This window comes from Aethalodelphis obliquidens, unplaced genomic scaffold (genome assembly GCF_003676395.1).
Source record: "Aethalodelphis obliquidens isolate GAN/ISIS:26980383/991018 unplaced genomic scaffold, ASM367639v1 scaffold1, whole genome shotgun sequence".
In the NCBI taxonomy this organism is placed as follows: Eukaryota; Metazoa; Chordata; class Mammalia; order Artiodactyla; family Delphinidae; genus Aethalodelphis; species Aethalodelphis obliquidens.
In genome coordinates, this window is record NW_020837945.1 from 10,108,100 (window position 1) to 10,121,510 (window position 13,411).

General features: G+C 46.6%; 1 protein-coding gene across 4 annotated transcripts in view; it reads left to right on the top strand.

Moving 5' to 3' along the window:
- Positions 1-239: 239 nt before the first annotated feature.
- The window catches only part of RUNX1 (RUNX family transcription factor 1), a 244,355-nt gene continuing 231,183 nt past the window's right edge, over positions 240-13,411 (top strand). For 3 of the 4 annotated variants that reach the window (XM_027100727.1, XM_027100736.1, XM_027100718.1), the window contains exons 1-2: positions 259-457; positions 585-701. In XM_027100727.1, coding sequence (XP_026956528.1) covers positions 644-701 — 58 coding nt within the window. In that variant the 5' untranslated portion in view covers positions 259-457; positions 585-643. Of the gene's footprint in view, positions 458-584; positions 702-13,411 lie in introns of all 4 variants that reach the window. The other variant, XM_027100709.1, reaches the window with a different exon arrangement.

Consider the following 13,411-nt stretch of genomic DNA (forward strand, 5'->3'; position numbering starts at 1 on the left):
CTCTCTCTCTCTCTCTCTCTCTCTCTCTCTCTCTCTCTCTCTCTCTTGCAAAGTCTACTCGGCTATTTTCTTGCACCACCCGGGGGGAGGGCAGGTGGAGGGAAGGAAGGGCATTGCTCAGAAAGTAAAAAAAAAAAAAAAGAATTGACATCACTGAAGTCACATGATTGGCAAGAACCAATTAAGATGGGCTGTGGAAAGGGGAACAGTTAAATTTGTAATTTGGGTTGTGTGAAAACTTCTTTGGGCCTCATAAACAACCACAGAACCACAAGTTGGGTAGCCTGGCAGTGTCAGAAGTCTGAGCCCGGCATAGTGGTCAGTAAGCAGGACGAATCACACTGACTGCAAACCACAGGGTTTCGCAGAGTTCTGAACATCATCAACCCACAGCCAAGACGCCGCTTTTTTTTTTTTTTTTAAATCGTTACCAATTTGAATATTTGTCTTCGCAAAGGTACATTCTTTTTCATAAGGCTCAGGGAGCCCCAGAGGCGTCGAGGGGGGGGAGAAAAGGAGCCGTAGGAAACCATGGTTGGGGGTGAGGTTAAAACAGTGACCTTTCTTGGGTTTTCGTTCTTAAGGTAAAAGAAATCATTGAATCCCCCGCCTTCAGAAGAAGGTACCTTTTCAGGAGGAAGCGATGGCTTCAGACAGCATATTTGAGTCATTTCCTTCATACCCACAGTGCTTCATGAGAGGTGAGTACGCTCTGGGCTTTTCATATCTACTTTTGCTCAGCGTTGCTGGTAATGAAGTGGCAGCCTGTTGTAACTTGGTGCAGAGAGAGCCCCTGCCGGTGCCCTGTCTGTCTGGGATAGGAGGAATTCAGACTCGGGCATATGATTTCAAGACTATTGGATTACTTCTTCATCAGATGGCCCCTCTTCAGAAATGTTCTCATAAATACTTAGTTGAGCTGTTGAAGGGTTCAGTCGGTGGGTGAGAACTTTGTCAAGTGCAAGTAAGTTGGGCTGCTCCGGATTAAAATCCTAGAGATTAGAACGTTTGCAGGAAGCTCTCTGGGTTTTCTTCGGTTGCCCCTTGCCTGGGATGACTGTGGCTGAGTTGTTCTGCGCTGGGCGTGCAGTATGCCCCACATGCCAGCCTGTCCCAGGCTTCAGTGGGCTCGTGCACGGCCAGCCAGGAGGGCCGGTGCCAGCGTAGGGCAGAGGCGGAGGTAGGCTCACAGCCCGGGCGGGAACAGCAGGGACCAAGTAGCAAGTCAGTTGTCTCCAAAAGGCAGAGAGAACAGGAGCTGGGCAGACTCGTGTAGGTCGAAAGCCCTAGGATGGGGCCATGCTGGGTTAGTCCTTGCAGCCTCAGTGCAAAGAGGCAGCCGGCTTCTTCTGAGAGAGAAAGAAAGCAAAGGGTACAGAGGTTTCTCTCGCCAAGAGCAATGAAAAAGTTGCCTAAGTCAAGCGTTTGTGGCAGCTGAAGTCATTAGATTACCCGTTTCCTAATAGGAGCAGCTACTGTGGGATACCTGTCTGCATTTTTGCAACCAGCTTCTTGAAATACACAGAGCTGGGGTTGAGCTCTGAGTGTATGAGTACGTGTGTGTGCATGTGCGTTCTGTGTATCTTTGCTGGGAATATAGGGCCGCGCCTAAACCAACACAAATAATAACAGAGAAATGTCACGGAGGCATTGCCGTGTGCCGGGGCAAGCACTCTGACCAGTGCCTGTGGAGTGTGGCTTCATGGTTTGGCAGAGCTGGGATGGAGTGGGATGGATGGGATGGGGAAATAATTAATTTTCTGGCTACAAACTCTCGCGCGCACCCAAATAGTATCTGTGACTCATTATTTATTCATCAAGCCAAGTGAGCCGAAGAATGCAGAGGGCTGCCAGCCACTTTGTCACAACAAACGCTATTGTGGATGTCACAGAGCCTCTATGTTTCCGGGTCTCTGAAATTTAAACACTTGACAAAGATCTGTGTGTGTGTGTGTGTGTGTGTGTGTGTGTGTGTGCTGGGGGACAGTAGGATTTCAGACGGAGAAGAAAGCAAGTCATTAACCGATTCAAAGCTTCAAATTAAAGGGTTTTCGAGTGCTTCTTTACTGGCAGCTGAGGACATTTTAGTGAAGTTGAATCATGCGATGCGTATGAGTCACACATCCTCGCGGCGATGGGCCGAAACGCCGGCCGCTGGTGAGAAGCTGTGGACGGCTCTCGCTGCATTTCCTCTAGGCCGCTAACAAGCAAGGAAGCAATATTTGTAGAATAACAGACAAAAAAAAAAAAGATCTTCCTGCTTCGACTCTGCTTTCAATACCCCCTCCAAACGATGATTGTTTCCTATTCTATCAACTCAGGAAGGCAGGTTCAGGAAAGTTTTCAACATTCCACTGGGTAATAGATTGGATTTCTGTGTGCAGTGCTGGCCTGACTTCTGTCCTTACTGGTCAGACAACAGAGATAATGAGGGGACCCGGTGACCTGCTCAGATGCCGGGAAAGACAGGGAGCTCAGCCTCTAACGCAGCCCCACAGCCTCTGTGTCCCCAGGACAGTCACCAGCTCGCCCCAGGTTAGGAACCAGTGGCAGTTAGCTTTCAAGGGGGCAAAATGGAGCGGACCCCAGGACCCCAAGCAAGACCGAGAAGGGCTCGTGGGAAAAGGTCTTTTCACTCCTTCCTCTCCAAGGAACTCGGGGCCTCTCATAATCTCTAACTCAAGAATATAATATTGAGATTGAATTTCAGAGAATCAAAGTGAAATCTTGGCCATTTTCACAGCTCACTTTATCTAGGTGATTTGTCAAGCCAAGGGTTTACATTGTCTGCGTTAGCTGTCCACACCACTCATCTGAGCTGGAAAGGTGGCAGAATGTCATGGCATTTGGTGCTATGTGGGTAGTGCCTCAGAGTGCGATGCTAGAAGAATCGCCCTCCTCTCTAACAGAGTGTTCTCCCCCGAGTTGGTACCCCTGTTTCCCCAGCCCGGCCATCAGCGGCTCCCAGCACTGTGGTCATTTCTCACTGCCTGTAATTTAAAGTGTCTGTGCCCTCCCCAGCTGCAGCTCCGAGCGAGCGGGGAAAACATTTTGTTTTGTTCCTGGGATGGTCTTTTATCAGTGCATGCAATTCTCACAGGAGGAAACCCGTAACTCATTTTTAGCAAGATACCCATGTAGAAATGGAGGGGAAAAAGAAGCGTGGCGCCCAGCAAACCATTGTTCCCTTCTGTGTGAGAAGGCAAGCGAGAGTCTGAGAGCCTGGCATGCAAAACAAGTGTGGTCTACCACAGAGAAGGCCGCTCTCTTTCTGTCCCACTGCACCGGCTTCTCACTGAATGTGCTCAGGCAAGAAGACGAGGTGTGGTTGAAATTCCCTTGCGTGATTCCACGTGGTTCACGGCGTGAAGTCTCTGCAGGACCCAAACTTGGGTGTCCTGGAGGGGTACCACGTGTGGGCCCTCAGAGCTGCGGTAGGCTTAGAGAGGAAGAGCATCGGCACGTATGTTTTTGCAAAATGCCTCAGGTAGCCTTGTTCTTAGAAGTGGCTTAGTGGTCTATGCAAAGCCTGAATGCTAATATGCCTCCGAGTTCCTAGAACCACAGGTAAAAATCTCGGCGGGGCTGACTCTCCGCTGTCTTCTCGAGGCATCTCTCAAAAGGAATTGCAGGATCCAAGGCTGCACGTGTGAAGCGTGCTTCTCTGTGAGCCTCGGTTTGCCACTTTTTTCAGAGAAATATTTATGAAGGCATTTCTGGCTCTGCTGAAGTTTTAAGATCACAGAAAGCCGTCGATTTAACTGGGTATCAGACACTGTGTGAAAACTGTATTAGTTTGCTAGGGCTGCCGTAACAAACTACCACGGACTGGGGTGGGTTGTCTCATGATCCTGGAAGTCAGAAATCTCATGGTGAATCCTGGTGTAGCTTTGTTTTTTGGAAGGTTTCAAGGTGTCAGGAGGTTGGTTTCTTCTGAGGCTTCTTTCTTTGGCTTGTAGAAGGCCATCTTCTCCATGTCCTCAGACGGTCTTCCTTTGTATTTACCTACGTCATAATTTCCTCTTCTTACAAGGACACTAGTCATATTGCATTAGAGCACACCCGAAGGACCTTGTTTAATCTTAATTTTCTCTGTAAAAGCCCTATCTCCAAATACAGTCACCTTCTGAAGTACTAGGAGTTAGGACTTCAAGTATGAACTTGGGGAGGACACAGTTCAGTCCCTAACAGTGTGTGTTAGCAAATCTGATTCCCTCTGACCCACCAGGAACCTGTACTTTTCCTAAGTGCCCTCCTGGATGTGGAAGAATCAGACTCCAGCTCCCCCATGTGAGATGCAGCTTTGCATTCTGAAACTGCCCACACATTTTGAAACTGAGGGGGAAAAAAAGGTGTTAAAATCTAACTAAACTCATAATCATAGCCTTTGCCATTTAGTTCCTTTGCATGCTAAGAAACCTTTGAAAATGACAAGACACGATTTTGAAATGTTTAAGTTTTAAAAGAGCAAAACTCAGTCCCCCAAAAGACACCACCTCCTTAGCTCTGCCTCTTCCCCAGGGATCGTCGCTGTAATTCCAAACCCTCCCAGGACACACTCCCCCCTTGGGGGTGGGGGACAGGCCACAGGAGGCCCCGCACCTGCCCACACTCTAAGGGCCGGCACAGTGAGCCACCAGGGACAGAAGCAACTTCAGAAGGAGCAGCTGAGCCAGGATCTAACCAGCAAGAAGGCTTGAAGAGCTTTGGAAGCAAATTCATAGCCAGGAGATTTCTCTCTTCTCTTGAAATAGATCTGAAATGTGTACTCTGAAAAGATCTGCCCCTTTACTGAGAAAGAAAGCGATGCTGGGGCAGAGGGAGGCTCCAGGGCCACTGCACGTGCAGAATCTAATAGGGAAACGCTTGCGGGTGTCGGTCTAGAGGACAGAGCCCAGGAGTTTGTAAAAGCTGCCAGGACCAGAAAGAGAAGGCGCAGGGGCTGAATGAGGGGCAGGCACAGACTCAGGACAGTGATGCCCTTTGCTATCTTTTCCATTTGTCTGGCTTTTCCCGAATAGCAGCTTCTCTCTTGAGCTTTGGTTTCCTCATGTATAAAGTGAGGATAATAGTAGGACCTGTCGTTAACGTACCTGCGTGGACTGAACTAAGCAACCAGTGTGAAGTGCTCAGCACAGTCATGAATATAACGGGCAGCTAATGTCAGCCGTGGCTACTGATGTTCAGTTTCCTAAGATGACGCTCAGTCAGAGCTGTCTACTCTCAGAAAGGAGAAGTCACGAGGCCGTGGGGGGACCCCAGGAGAGGCTCCCTGGAGACAGAGTCCCAGGGGTTGGGGAGGAGATGGTGTGGAAGGTCGGAGCCAAGAAGGGAGGGAAGGGGGGTCTAGGTGAGGGTCCACCCAGGGCAGAGGTGGGGCAGCAGGACCACAGTGGGGTGTGGGAGGTCCACCTCTTCAACACCATGTTAGCCTTGTTCTACTTGTTAGTAACCAAAAAGAGGACAGAGGAAGAGCAAGGGCTCTTTACGTAACTCCACGGGCTTAGCTTTTCAATATTGAGGCTAACTGGGGCGTGTTGTATTGGAATCTTGATAGAAGTTTCTCCTCCTTGAGGTCCTGGTATCGCTTTACTCTACTGAAGGCCCTTCTTAATGAAAAAGCCACTTCACCCGGTGACCCTCTGCAGGTTCCTGGCTCCGTGCTTCTGGTGACATTTCTGACCATGCATTTGTCAAAGCCCAGCAGTGAAGGCACCTCGGGTGCTTGTCATGTTGGGGGCAGGAGTGGAGGCTGCACAGGAAACTCAAGCGAATTTTCAGTTTCTCAGGTAACTTCCTAGTGACCTAGATGAGTCATTAGACATCTCTGTGTCTCGTTTTAGTTCTGCAAAAGGGGCTAATAATGTTCTAGACAAACTTGCCTCCGAATGGCAGAGTTCCTGTTGGAAATCTTTAAACGTGTCAGAAAGAGGTACCATAAAATGCATCACAAATTTTCTTAGTTTAACAACATGAAGCGACTATTTTTTGTTAATTATTTTATTTTCTGGTGGGAAACAGCTATCCTACCATTTCACATATGGCAAGCATTTTCCCATATTCTCTCAAAAACAAATTGTTTTTTCCAACCCCCACTCTTCAGAGAACTCTCCAGAACCTGCTCTGGTGCCTGAAACAGACCTTAAAACTTGCAAAACACTTTTTTCTGAAACTGTTCCTTGAGCTCCCCTGTCCCTTCTCCTTGGGGCCGCCAATGCCCGGCCTCAGCCTCTTTGCTGAGTAAAATAAGCCTCAAGTGATGTGTCTTTCTTGGCCTGCCTTCACATCCGCCCCCATAAGATGATGCCCCAGAGCGGTAGAAAGGGAGCATTTCTTTTAAGAGCTTTGCAAGCTGTGAACATAATCAGGGCATGCGTTCAGAGAACTATGGGTGATTCTTGAACATGAAACGGAGTTTAAAGCCTCGCGTAACCTTTGACCTACTGGACAAGTAAGATGGACACTCCCCTGGATCACATAGACTTCCCTTTTCGTCAGAGAGACATCCCCTCATCCTCTCTTAACTTCCTGAATCTCTCGCTCCCTAATCTCTCTCCCCCATCCTTCTCCCCTTTACTCTCCTGATAACACTGAACAATGCCAGAGAAGGGAAAGAAGGAACTCAGGTGGAAAAGTAAACCACGCATCCAAAAGCCGACTGAAGTGCTGCATTTTCTAACAGTGACATAAAGGGCGTAAAGCTCTTGCTAGGATTTACCAGTGAGAACTATGTTTGGCTGCACATTACGGGAAACTTGGCTACGGTGGCTCGAGCAGCCAGGCATGGAGAGGGAGTAAGTGGTCCAGGGCTGATACGGCGGGATGCTCCTGTGTTCCGGTTCCACCGTGAGATGCCTGCATCTCAGACCTGTCCAGGCAGGAAGGAGATGAGGGGCTTCAAACCCTTCTCTTTGTGAAGCTCCATCTTTTTACTCAGGGAAGGAAGCCCCTCTCTGCCAACTCCCCCTTATGTATCTCATAGGCCAGAACAATGTCGCAGGGTCTCTAGTGGGAAGAAGCCTAGGACAGTGGACTTGTGGCTTGTCAGACAGCTCCCGGGCAGATATCCTGCTTTTTCCAGGTGACATCTCACCTCCTATGTTTTCCATGTGGACAGTGCTTTGAAAATACATGCAGAGAAACTCGAAGTTCCTCCTTCAGTCCTTCTTAGAAGTTGCAGGTGGATGCTGGGGGTGGGGGAGAGGGTGATATTTATCCTTTTTTTCTTTCTTTCTTTTTTCTTCTTTTTTTTTTTTTTTTTTTTGCTTTATGGAAGAAAATGAAGTTACCTTCAAGCAAAGGTCTTTTTTTTTTTGGAAGTGTAATTGATTTACAATGTTGTGTTAGTTTCAGGTATACAACAAAGTGACTCAGTTATATGCATACATACTATATATATATATATAATATATATATATGATATATAGAGAATATATATATCCTTTTTCAGATTCTTTTCCATTATAGTTTATTACAAGGTATTGAATATAGTTCCCTGTGCTATACAGTAGGTCCTTGCTGTTTATCTGTTTTATATATAGTAGTGTGAATCTGTTCACCCCAAGCTCCTAATTTATCCCTCCCCCGGCCCCTTTTATTCTTGACTTACTGAAAGCAAAACAGGCAGGAGATGGGAGGGGGCGGAGCAGGGAGCTGGTTAAAGGGGAGCCAGGGTTACACCTATTTTCAGGGTCAAAACCCAGAAGCACACTTGACTCCCACAGTGTTAGGAAAGAAAAACAGCCAGCCTTGTATGGACAGGAGTGTGGCTTGTATGTGAACCACCACACCGGCCCCGGGATTGATGTATCTGTTAGGATACATCAATACTAACTATAACTAGTTTCCTTTTATCTCTTCCTCACTCTTTTGAATTCTCAAAACCCCACAGCCCACACTCTACATCTTTTTTTTTTTTTTTTTGCGGTACGCGGGCCTCTCACCGTTGTGGCCTCTCCCGTTGCGGAGCACAGTCTCCGGACGCGCAGGCTCAGCGGCCATGGCTCACGGGCCCAGCCGCTCCGCGGCATGTGGGATCTTCCCGGACCGGGGCATGAACCCGTGTCCCCTGCATCGGCAGGCCGACTCTCAACCACTGAGCCACCAGGGAAGCCCTACATATTTTTTTAAGAGAATTCTTTCTACAGAATTTCCTGAGGGAAATTTTCTTTTAAGTCGCCCTCCTTAAATTTACCTAAAGATGTTTTTACCTTTGACTGAAATACGACAACCAGATAATATCGCTCTATGTGGGAGATAGAACACATTCATAACTTGTATTTCCGCAAGTTACAGATTATTTTTGCTTCATAGTTACTGGCCTGTCTACTTCCTGAGTCAGGATACAAATCTACCTCCCTACAAGTCAATGCCTTAAAAAAAAAAAAAAAAAAAAAGCCTTTATTCAGTTTTTCCCTGAAATAAGAAATAGTGTAAAGCTTTCGTTTTGCTTTGCTGCAAGCTTAGTATTCCTTGAGGATCATTGCTTTCGTGGACAACACTGCCCTACCAGCCCGTGGTCCTTCTGTGGCTATTTTCAGATGGACTCCTTTTTAAACAGTGGGCTCCCCCAGACATTTTAGGGGCCCCCAAGGTAAAATGTCACCCAAAATGGAAACGCAGTCGGCTAGTTGGGCTTGTTCAGTGGCTCTGCTGATTTCAAGTCTGACGCTTTTTTGTGTAAACTTGCAGCCTGTGCTAAACTGATGCAAAGTTGACGACTCAACTTAAGTCTTGAAACCATGTCCATTGGGAGAAATAAGTTACTCCAACATTTTGCAAAACTCCTGCTTGCCTTCCCTGCCAACCATCTGGCTTTTACTCCTGGTCTTTTGGATGTCCTCTGTGAAGGCTAGGACTCCTAAAATAAACCTTTCCTGATCTCTGATAGGGAACAAAATTATAAGATATGAGCAATACATCAAATATATCCTGGGACCTCAAAGCAAGCCTCTGTCTCCTCTTCTCCTTGAGGGCTATATTGGTCCTGCTGAGCACTTCAGTTTTTCTGAAAATGTGTAGGAATTCAGATTTTTTCATTAGTAGTAGATCCTGAAGACCGATCTGGAAAATATTGCAGTTGTCAGGTTGCTGAATAGGGATATGTTAAAGAAAGAAAACAAAAGTCAGAACCCTGGGGTGAACAGATACACACTACTGTATATAAAATAGATAAACAACAAGGACCTACTGCATAGCACAGGGAACTATATTCAATATCTTGTAATAACCTATAATGGAAAATAATCTGGAAAAGAATACCTATATAGAGATACATGCAAAATGGAATCACTTTGCTGTACACCTGAAACTAACACAACATTGTAAATCAACTATAATTCAGTAAAAATAAAGTCAGAACCCTGAGCACACTGCACGCTGTTTGGTGGTCATAGGCTGTTGTGGGTGAGTTTTTTAAGGGAGGCTAAGCAGAAAATCTTTAAGGGAGGTCATCAGAAAATCTCTTATTGCTCAGGGGAGGAATAATTTCCATTTTCTACACACAAAATATCCTGACATCTATAGGCTTTGATGTTTATTTCTTATTACAACTTCAAAACGTGCAAAAGAGAATGTAGACTAAAATACATGAGTTAGGGCACCATGTTTCCAGGAGCAGTTTCAATGCCAACCACAGTTTGCTGCTTTATTACGCAGCTTCTGTTTGCACTTTGAACTACGTGTATGAGGCCCCTCATGCCACACCATCTGCAGGCTGCATCTGTGCAGCCCTATCCACCTTGCTAACAGTCACAGCTGAACTTGACATTAACCCGCTTTGAAAGCGTACAGTTTGTAAACCCTGAAACTGCATATAAATATATATACATGCAAGGGTCTGGAGGAATTAGGAGGAAGGGAAAGAATAGCCACATCTTTTATGAGTTTGCTCTCTTGTCTCTGCCCTTTGCAATCCAGCCTGAGCAGCATGGAACCATTGGGCAAAAACGAAATGATCTAGGCATCGATGGGTATGAACAGAAACTCACACTGCTGTTTTATTATTATCGACTCCGCCATTCATAAAGATCAGAATGGCTATGACTCTCAAAGTCAGAGAGGAGAGGAACAATCACTGAACAACCTTAAACAAATATTAGGACTGCGAAGCGGGGGCGGGGTGGTATAAAGAAGTACAAATGCCAACAATGGAAATTCTGTTCAACTGCCAATCATCCCACATCATTACTTCACGTTAAAAAGAAAAAAAAGCTACACCTCCTACATGCTTCCCTCTAGATTGTGTTCAAAACAAAGAAATAATTGTATCCTAGAGGTGGATGAATCTGTTTAAATAACAAATGAACTACAAGACATGTAAACTGTGAGACATTGTCCCATGTGATACTTTCTAAGTTATGTGTGTGTGTTCTCTATATATAACTCTATATAGTCTCAGTTGGCATCTGAAACTATATAACTATATATATATAGTAATATTTAGTTATATATATATATAGTTATAGTTATATATATGTGGCTGGAATCATCTTAGACATCTCTCTGCCTCAGGGCACCACAGACATTTCCTTGTCCGAGGTCCCACCACTGGTCAGTCCCTGAGTCAGAACCAGAAAATGGGTCAGCTCTCCTCCTGACCCTAGAGTTTTGCAGACACTGGACTTGGCAGACTGATTCCACTTGGGGACATCTCTCCTAATCACGCTCCATTCCTTTGCCTTAGTCACAGCTCTTGACAGGCCAAGTCCCTTTCTCTGTGTGGAAACATCAGGTAGACAATTTATGCGGAGCCCACAGCCCAGAAGAACTGCTGTAGGTATGTGTCAGGAACGGAACAGCCTCACTGGTGCAGGCTGGACGCTCTTTCCTGCCCTGTGGTTTGGGTGTCCTCTCTTACCCGGAAACCCAGCACTGCCTTAGCAAAGCACCCACCATGTGCCCCCCGTCCCCCTTAGGCAAGTGTCCAGTTAAGCAGGTTGGTTTTGATGAGAATCTCTCGTGAAATCTGAACGACCAGCAGAAGAGGACGCAAGCGTGTTCACACAGAGGGTGCGGAGACCAGCTCTCAAGGGAGCCCCTGGGAAGTGTGCAGTTGCTGTCTTCAGAGCAAATTTGAACCCAGTTACAATTCCCATTAGGGATATCTATCTTCACAGCACTCTGGATTCAAAGCTCTTACACTAGGAAGTGGACTCCCTCAAGAGAGATAAAGCCCTCTCTCTGTCTCTCTGTCTCTGTCTCTGTCACACACACACACACGAGCCGGTGTTCAATTCTCATGCCTTAGAGATTCCATTGGCATCTCTTCCCCTGATGTACTCAGCTCAGCGAAGCGGCTTCCAAGTGAACCAGGAACTGCTGAGCAGCAAGACGGTCATTTCCAAACTCTTCTGATCACGCCAAACATAAGTAAAACTGATTTAGCATGTCCCCAAACCTATGCACATTTATGTATCTAGAAATTACATGCCTGCACTACTGTACTCATATAATTATAGTATGCGCAGTATACAACACATCCCCAAAATAGAAATTAAAATAAGATAAAAACTAAAAAGGCAAGTTGTGATGTTTTTTCCTCCCCCCCCCCCCCATGAATACCTCAGTTTGAGTCAGGACATCCCCAGATACCTGTATTTTTCGTGTTTTGCTCGCTAGGACTCAGCTTGTACCAGCAGCCTTGAGTCCTTCAGCTGAAGCTCCAATCAATGTGTTTTGTTTTGTTTTTTTGTTTGGTTTGGTTTTTTATTGAAGTATAATTGATTTACAATGTTGTGTTAATTTCTGCTGTACAGCAAAGTGATTCAGTTTTATATATATATATATATATATAAAAATATATATATATATATACACATACATTCTTTTTTTAAATTCTTTTCCATTATGGTTTATCATAGGATACTAAATATAGTTCCCTGTGCTATACAGTAGGACCTTGTTGTTTATCCCTTCCATATATAATAGCTTTTATATAACCTTAACCTCCCACTCCATCCCTCCCCCGTCCCCCCATAGGTGTTGAAGTATCAACTCCACTCCAGAAGGGACCGTGTGTTCTTGAGCCCCAGCCCTGCTCTATGAGCTGTCATTGCCAGGGAGGCCACAAGAAGGACAGGCTTGACCACCGAGTGGGTTGGGGAGAAAGGGAGAAGGGAGCCCAGCGCTTTGGGGCCAGGGGGTTCGTTTCTACCCCCTCGCCAGCACTGGGCCGCCTGTGTGAACTTCACTTGCTTCCCCAATCTTGCAGAGCCTGGGTTTCTCACCTGTGAAGTGGGTGCAATGATCCCTACTTTGTATGGTTGTCAAAAGGGTTTGAGATAATATATACGAAGCAATGGACCCAGAGAAGAAGTCAGTAAGTAAAGGTAACTCTGGAAAATGCCACTGACGGTGTACAGAATGGAGGTGGGGCAGGAAAGGAACCTGTGCTAAGCCCAGAACATGGCCCTGTAGCTGTGCCAGGAACCAGCATGTAGCAGGATGAAGACCTGGGTCTCTTCCTCTCACCATGCAGCAGTGCACAAATGGTCTTAGCGCTCCTTGGCAGACGCTGAGCTTACAAATATTAAAGAGGACCATAGCAACAGGTAGTGTTTATTGAGCATATGCTATGTGCCAGCACTGGCACTGCACCAAGCTTTTCCTTGTGTTAACTCGTTAAATCCTTCACACAAACCTGTGAGTAGGTACCCTCATTACTAATCCTATTTTATTCAGGGGAGCATGGCATGAAGAGGTTAGGTAACCTGCCCGAGGTTAAGCTGCCGGTAAAATGAGGGGTTTGTTCTGCAGAGCTCAGGGTCTGCCTGCAGGGAGGAGGGTGGATGTTACCATTCTGTCAGTTTGACACAAAAGAGAGCTGAGCTTTGTGGAGTTAGAGACTGGCCAAGGGCCCTGGACAGCAAGTGACACTATTGGGGGGGCTGAACCTCAGGTGGCCTCAAGCTGAGGCCACTGTCCACTGTCAAGTTCACCGTCCTGGACTGCTCGCATGATTCTAGATGCATTCGGTGGCTTTACGTCCCCAACGTCGGTGTCATTGGCTCCCCTGACCACTAGTTTCATCCTCATAGCCCCTCCCCATCAGAGCAGCCCCCCAAGGGAGACATCCTGGTGGTTCCAGGGTTGTCCACAAGGGATGCTTCTCTAAGCCAGCAGTGCTCAAAGAAGTGTACATCGGAATCAACTGTTCCCAAGATGATGGCGAAATGCTGGCTGGGGGTGAGGGTGGAGGGAGACCATGGCTAAGCCTATCTTCCTACCAGCTAGTTGCCAGTTTATCAGTCTGGCAGTCCATCTGGGGTAAGACTGATTCAGCAAGGCACTTCCCCCAAAAACCTTTAGGAGGCGCTCACTCTCAGGGTCCTGTAAGGCTCACCCTGCTCTCACATGACTTGGAGAGACATTTTGTGCCCGAGATGCCTCTCTGGCCCCATCCTTGTCCATG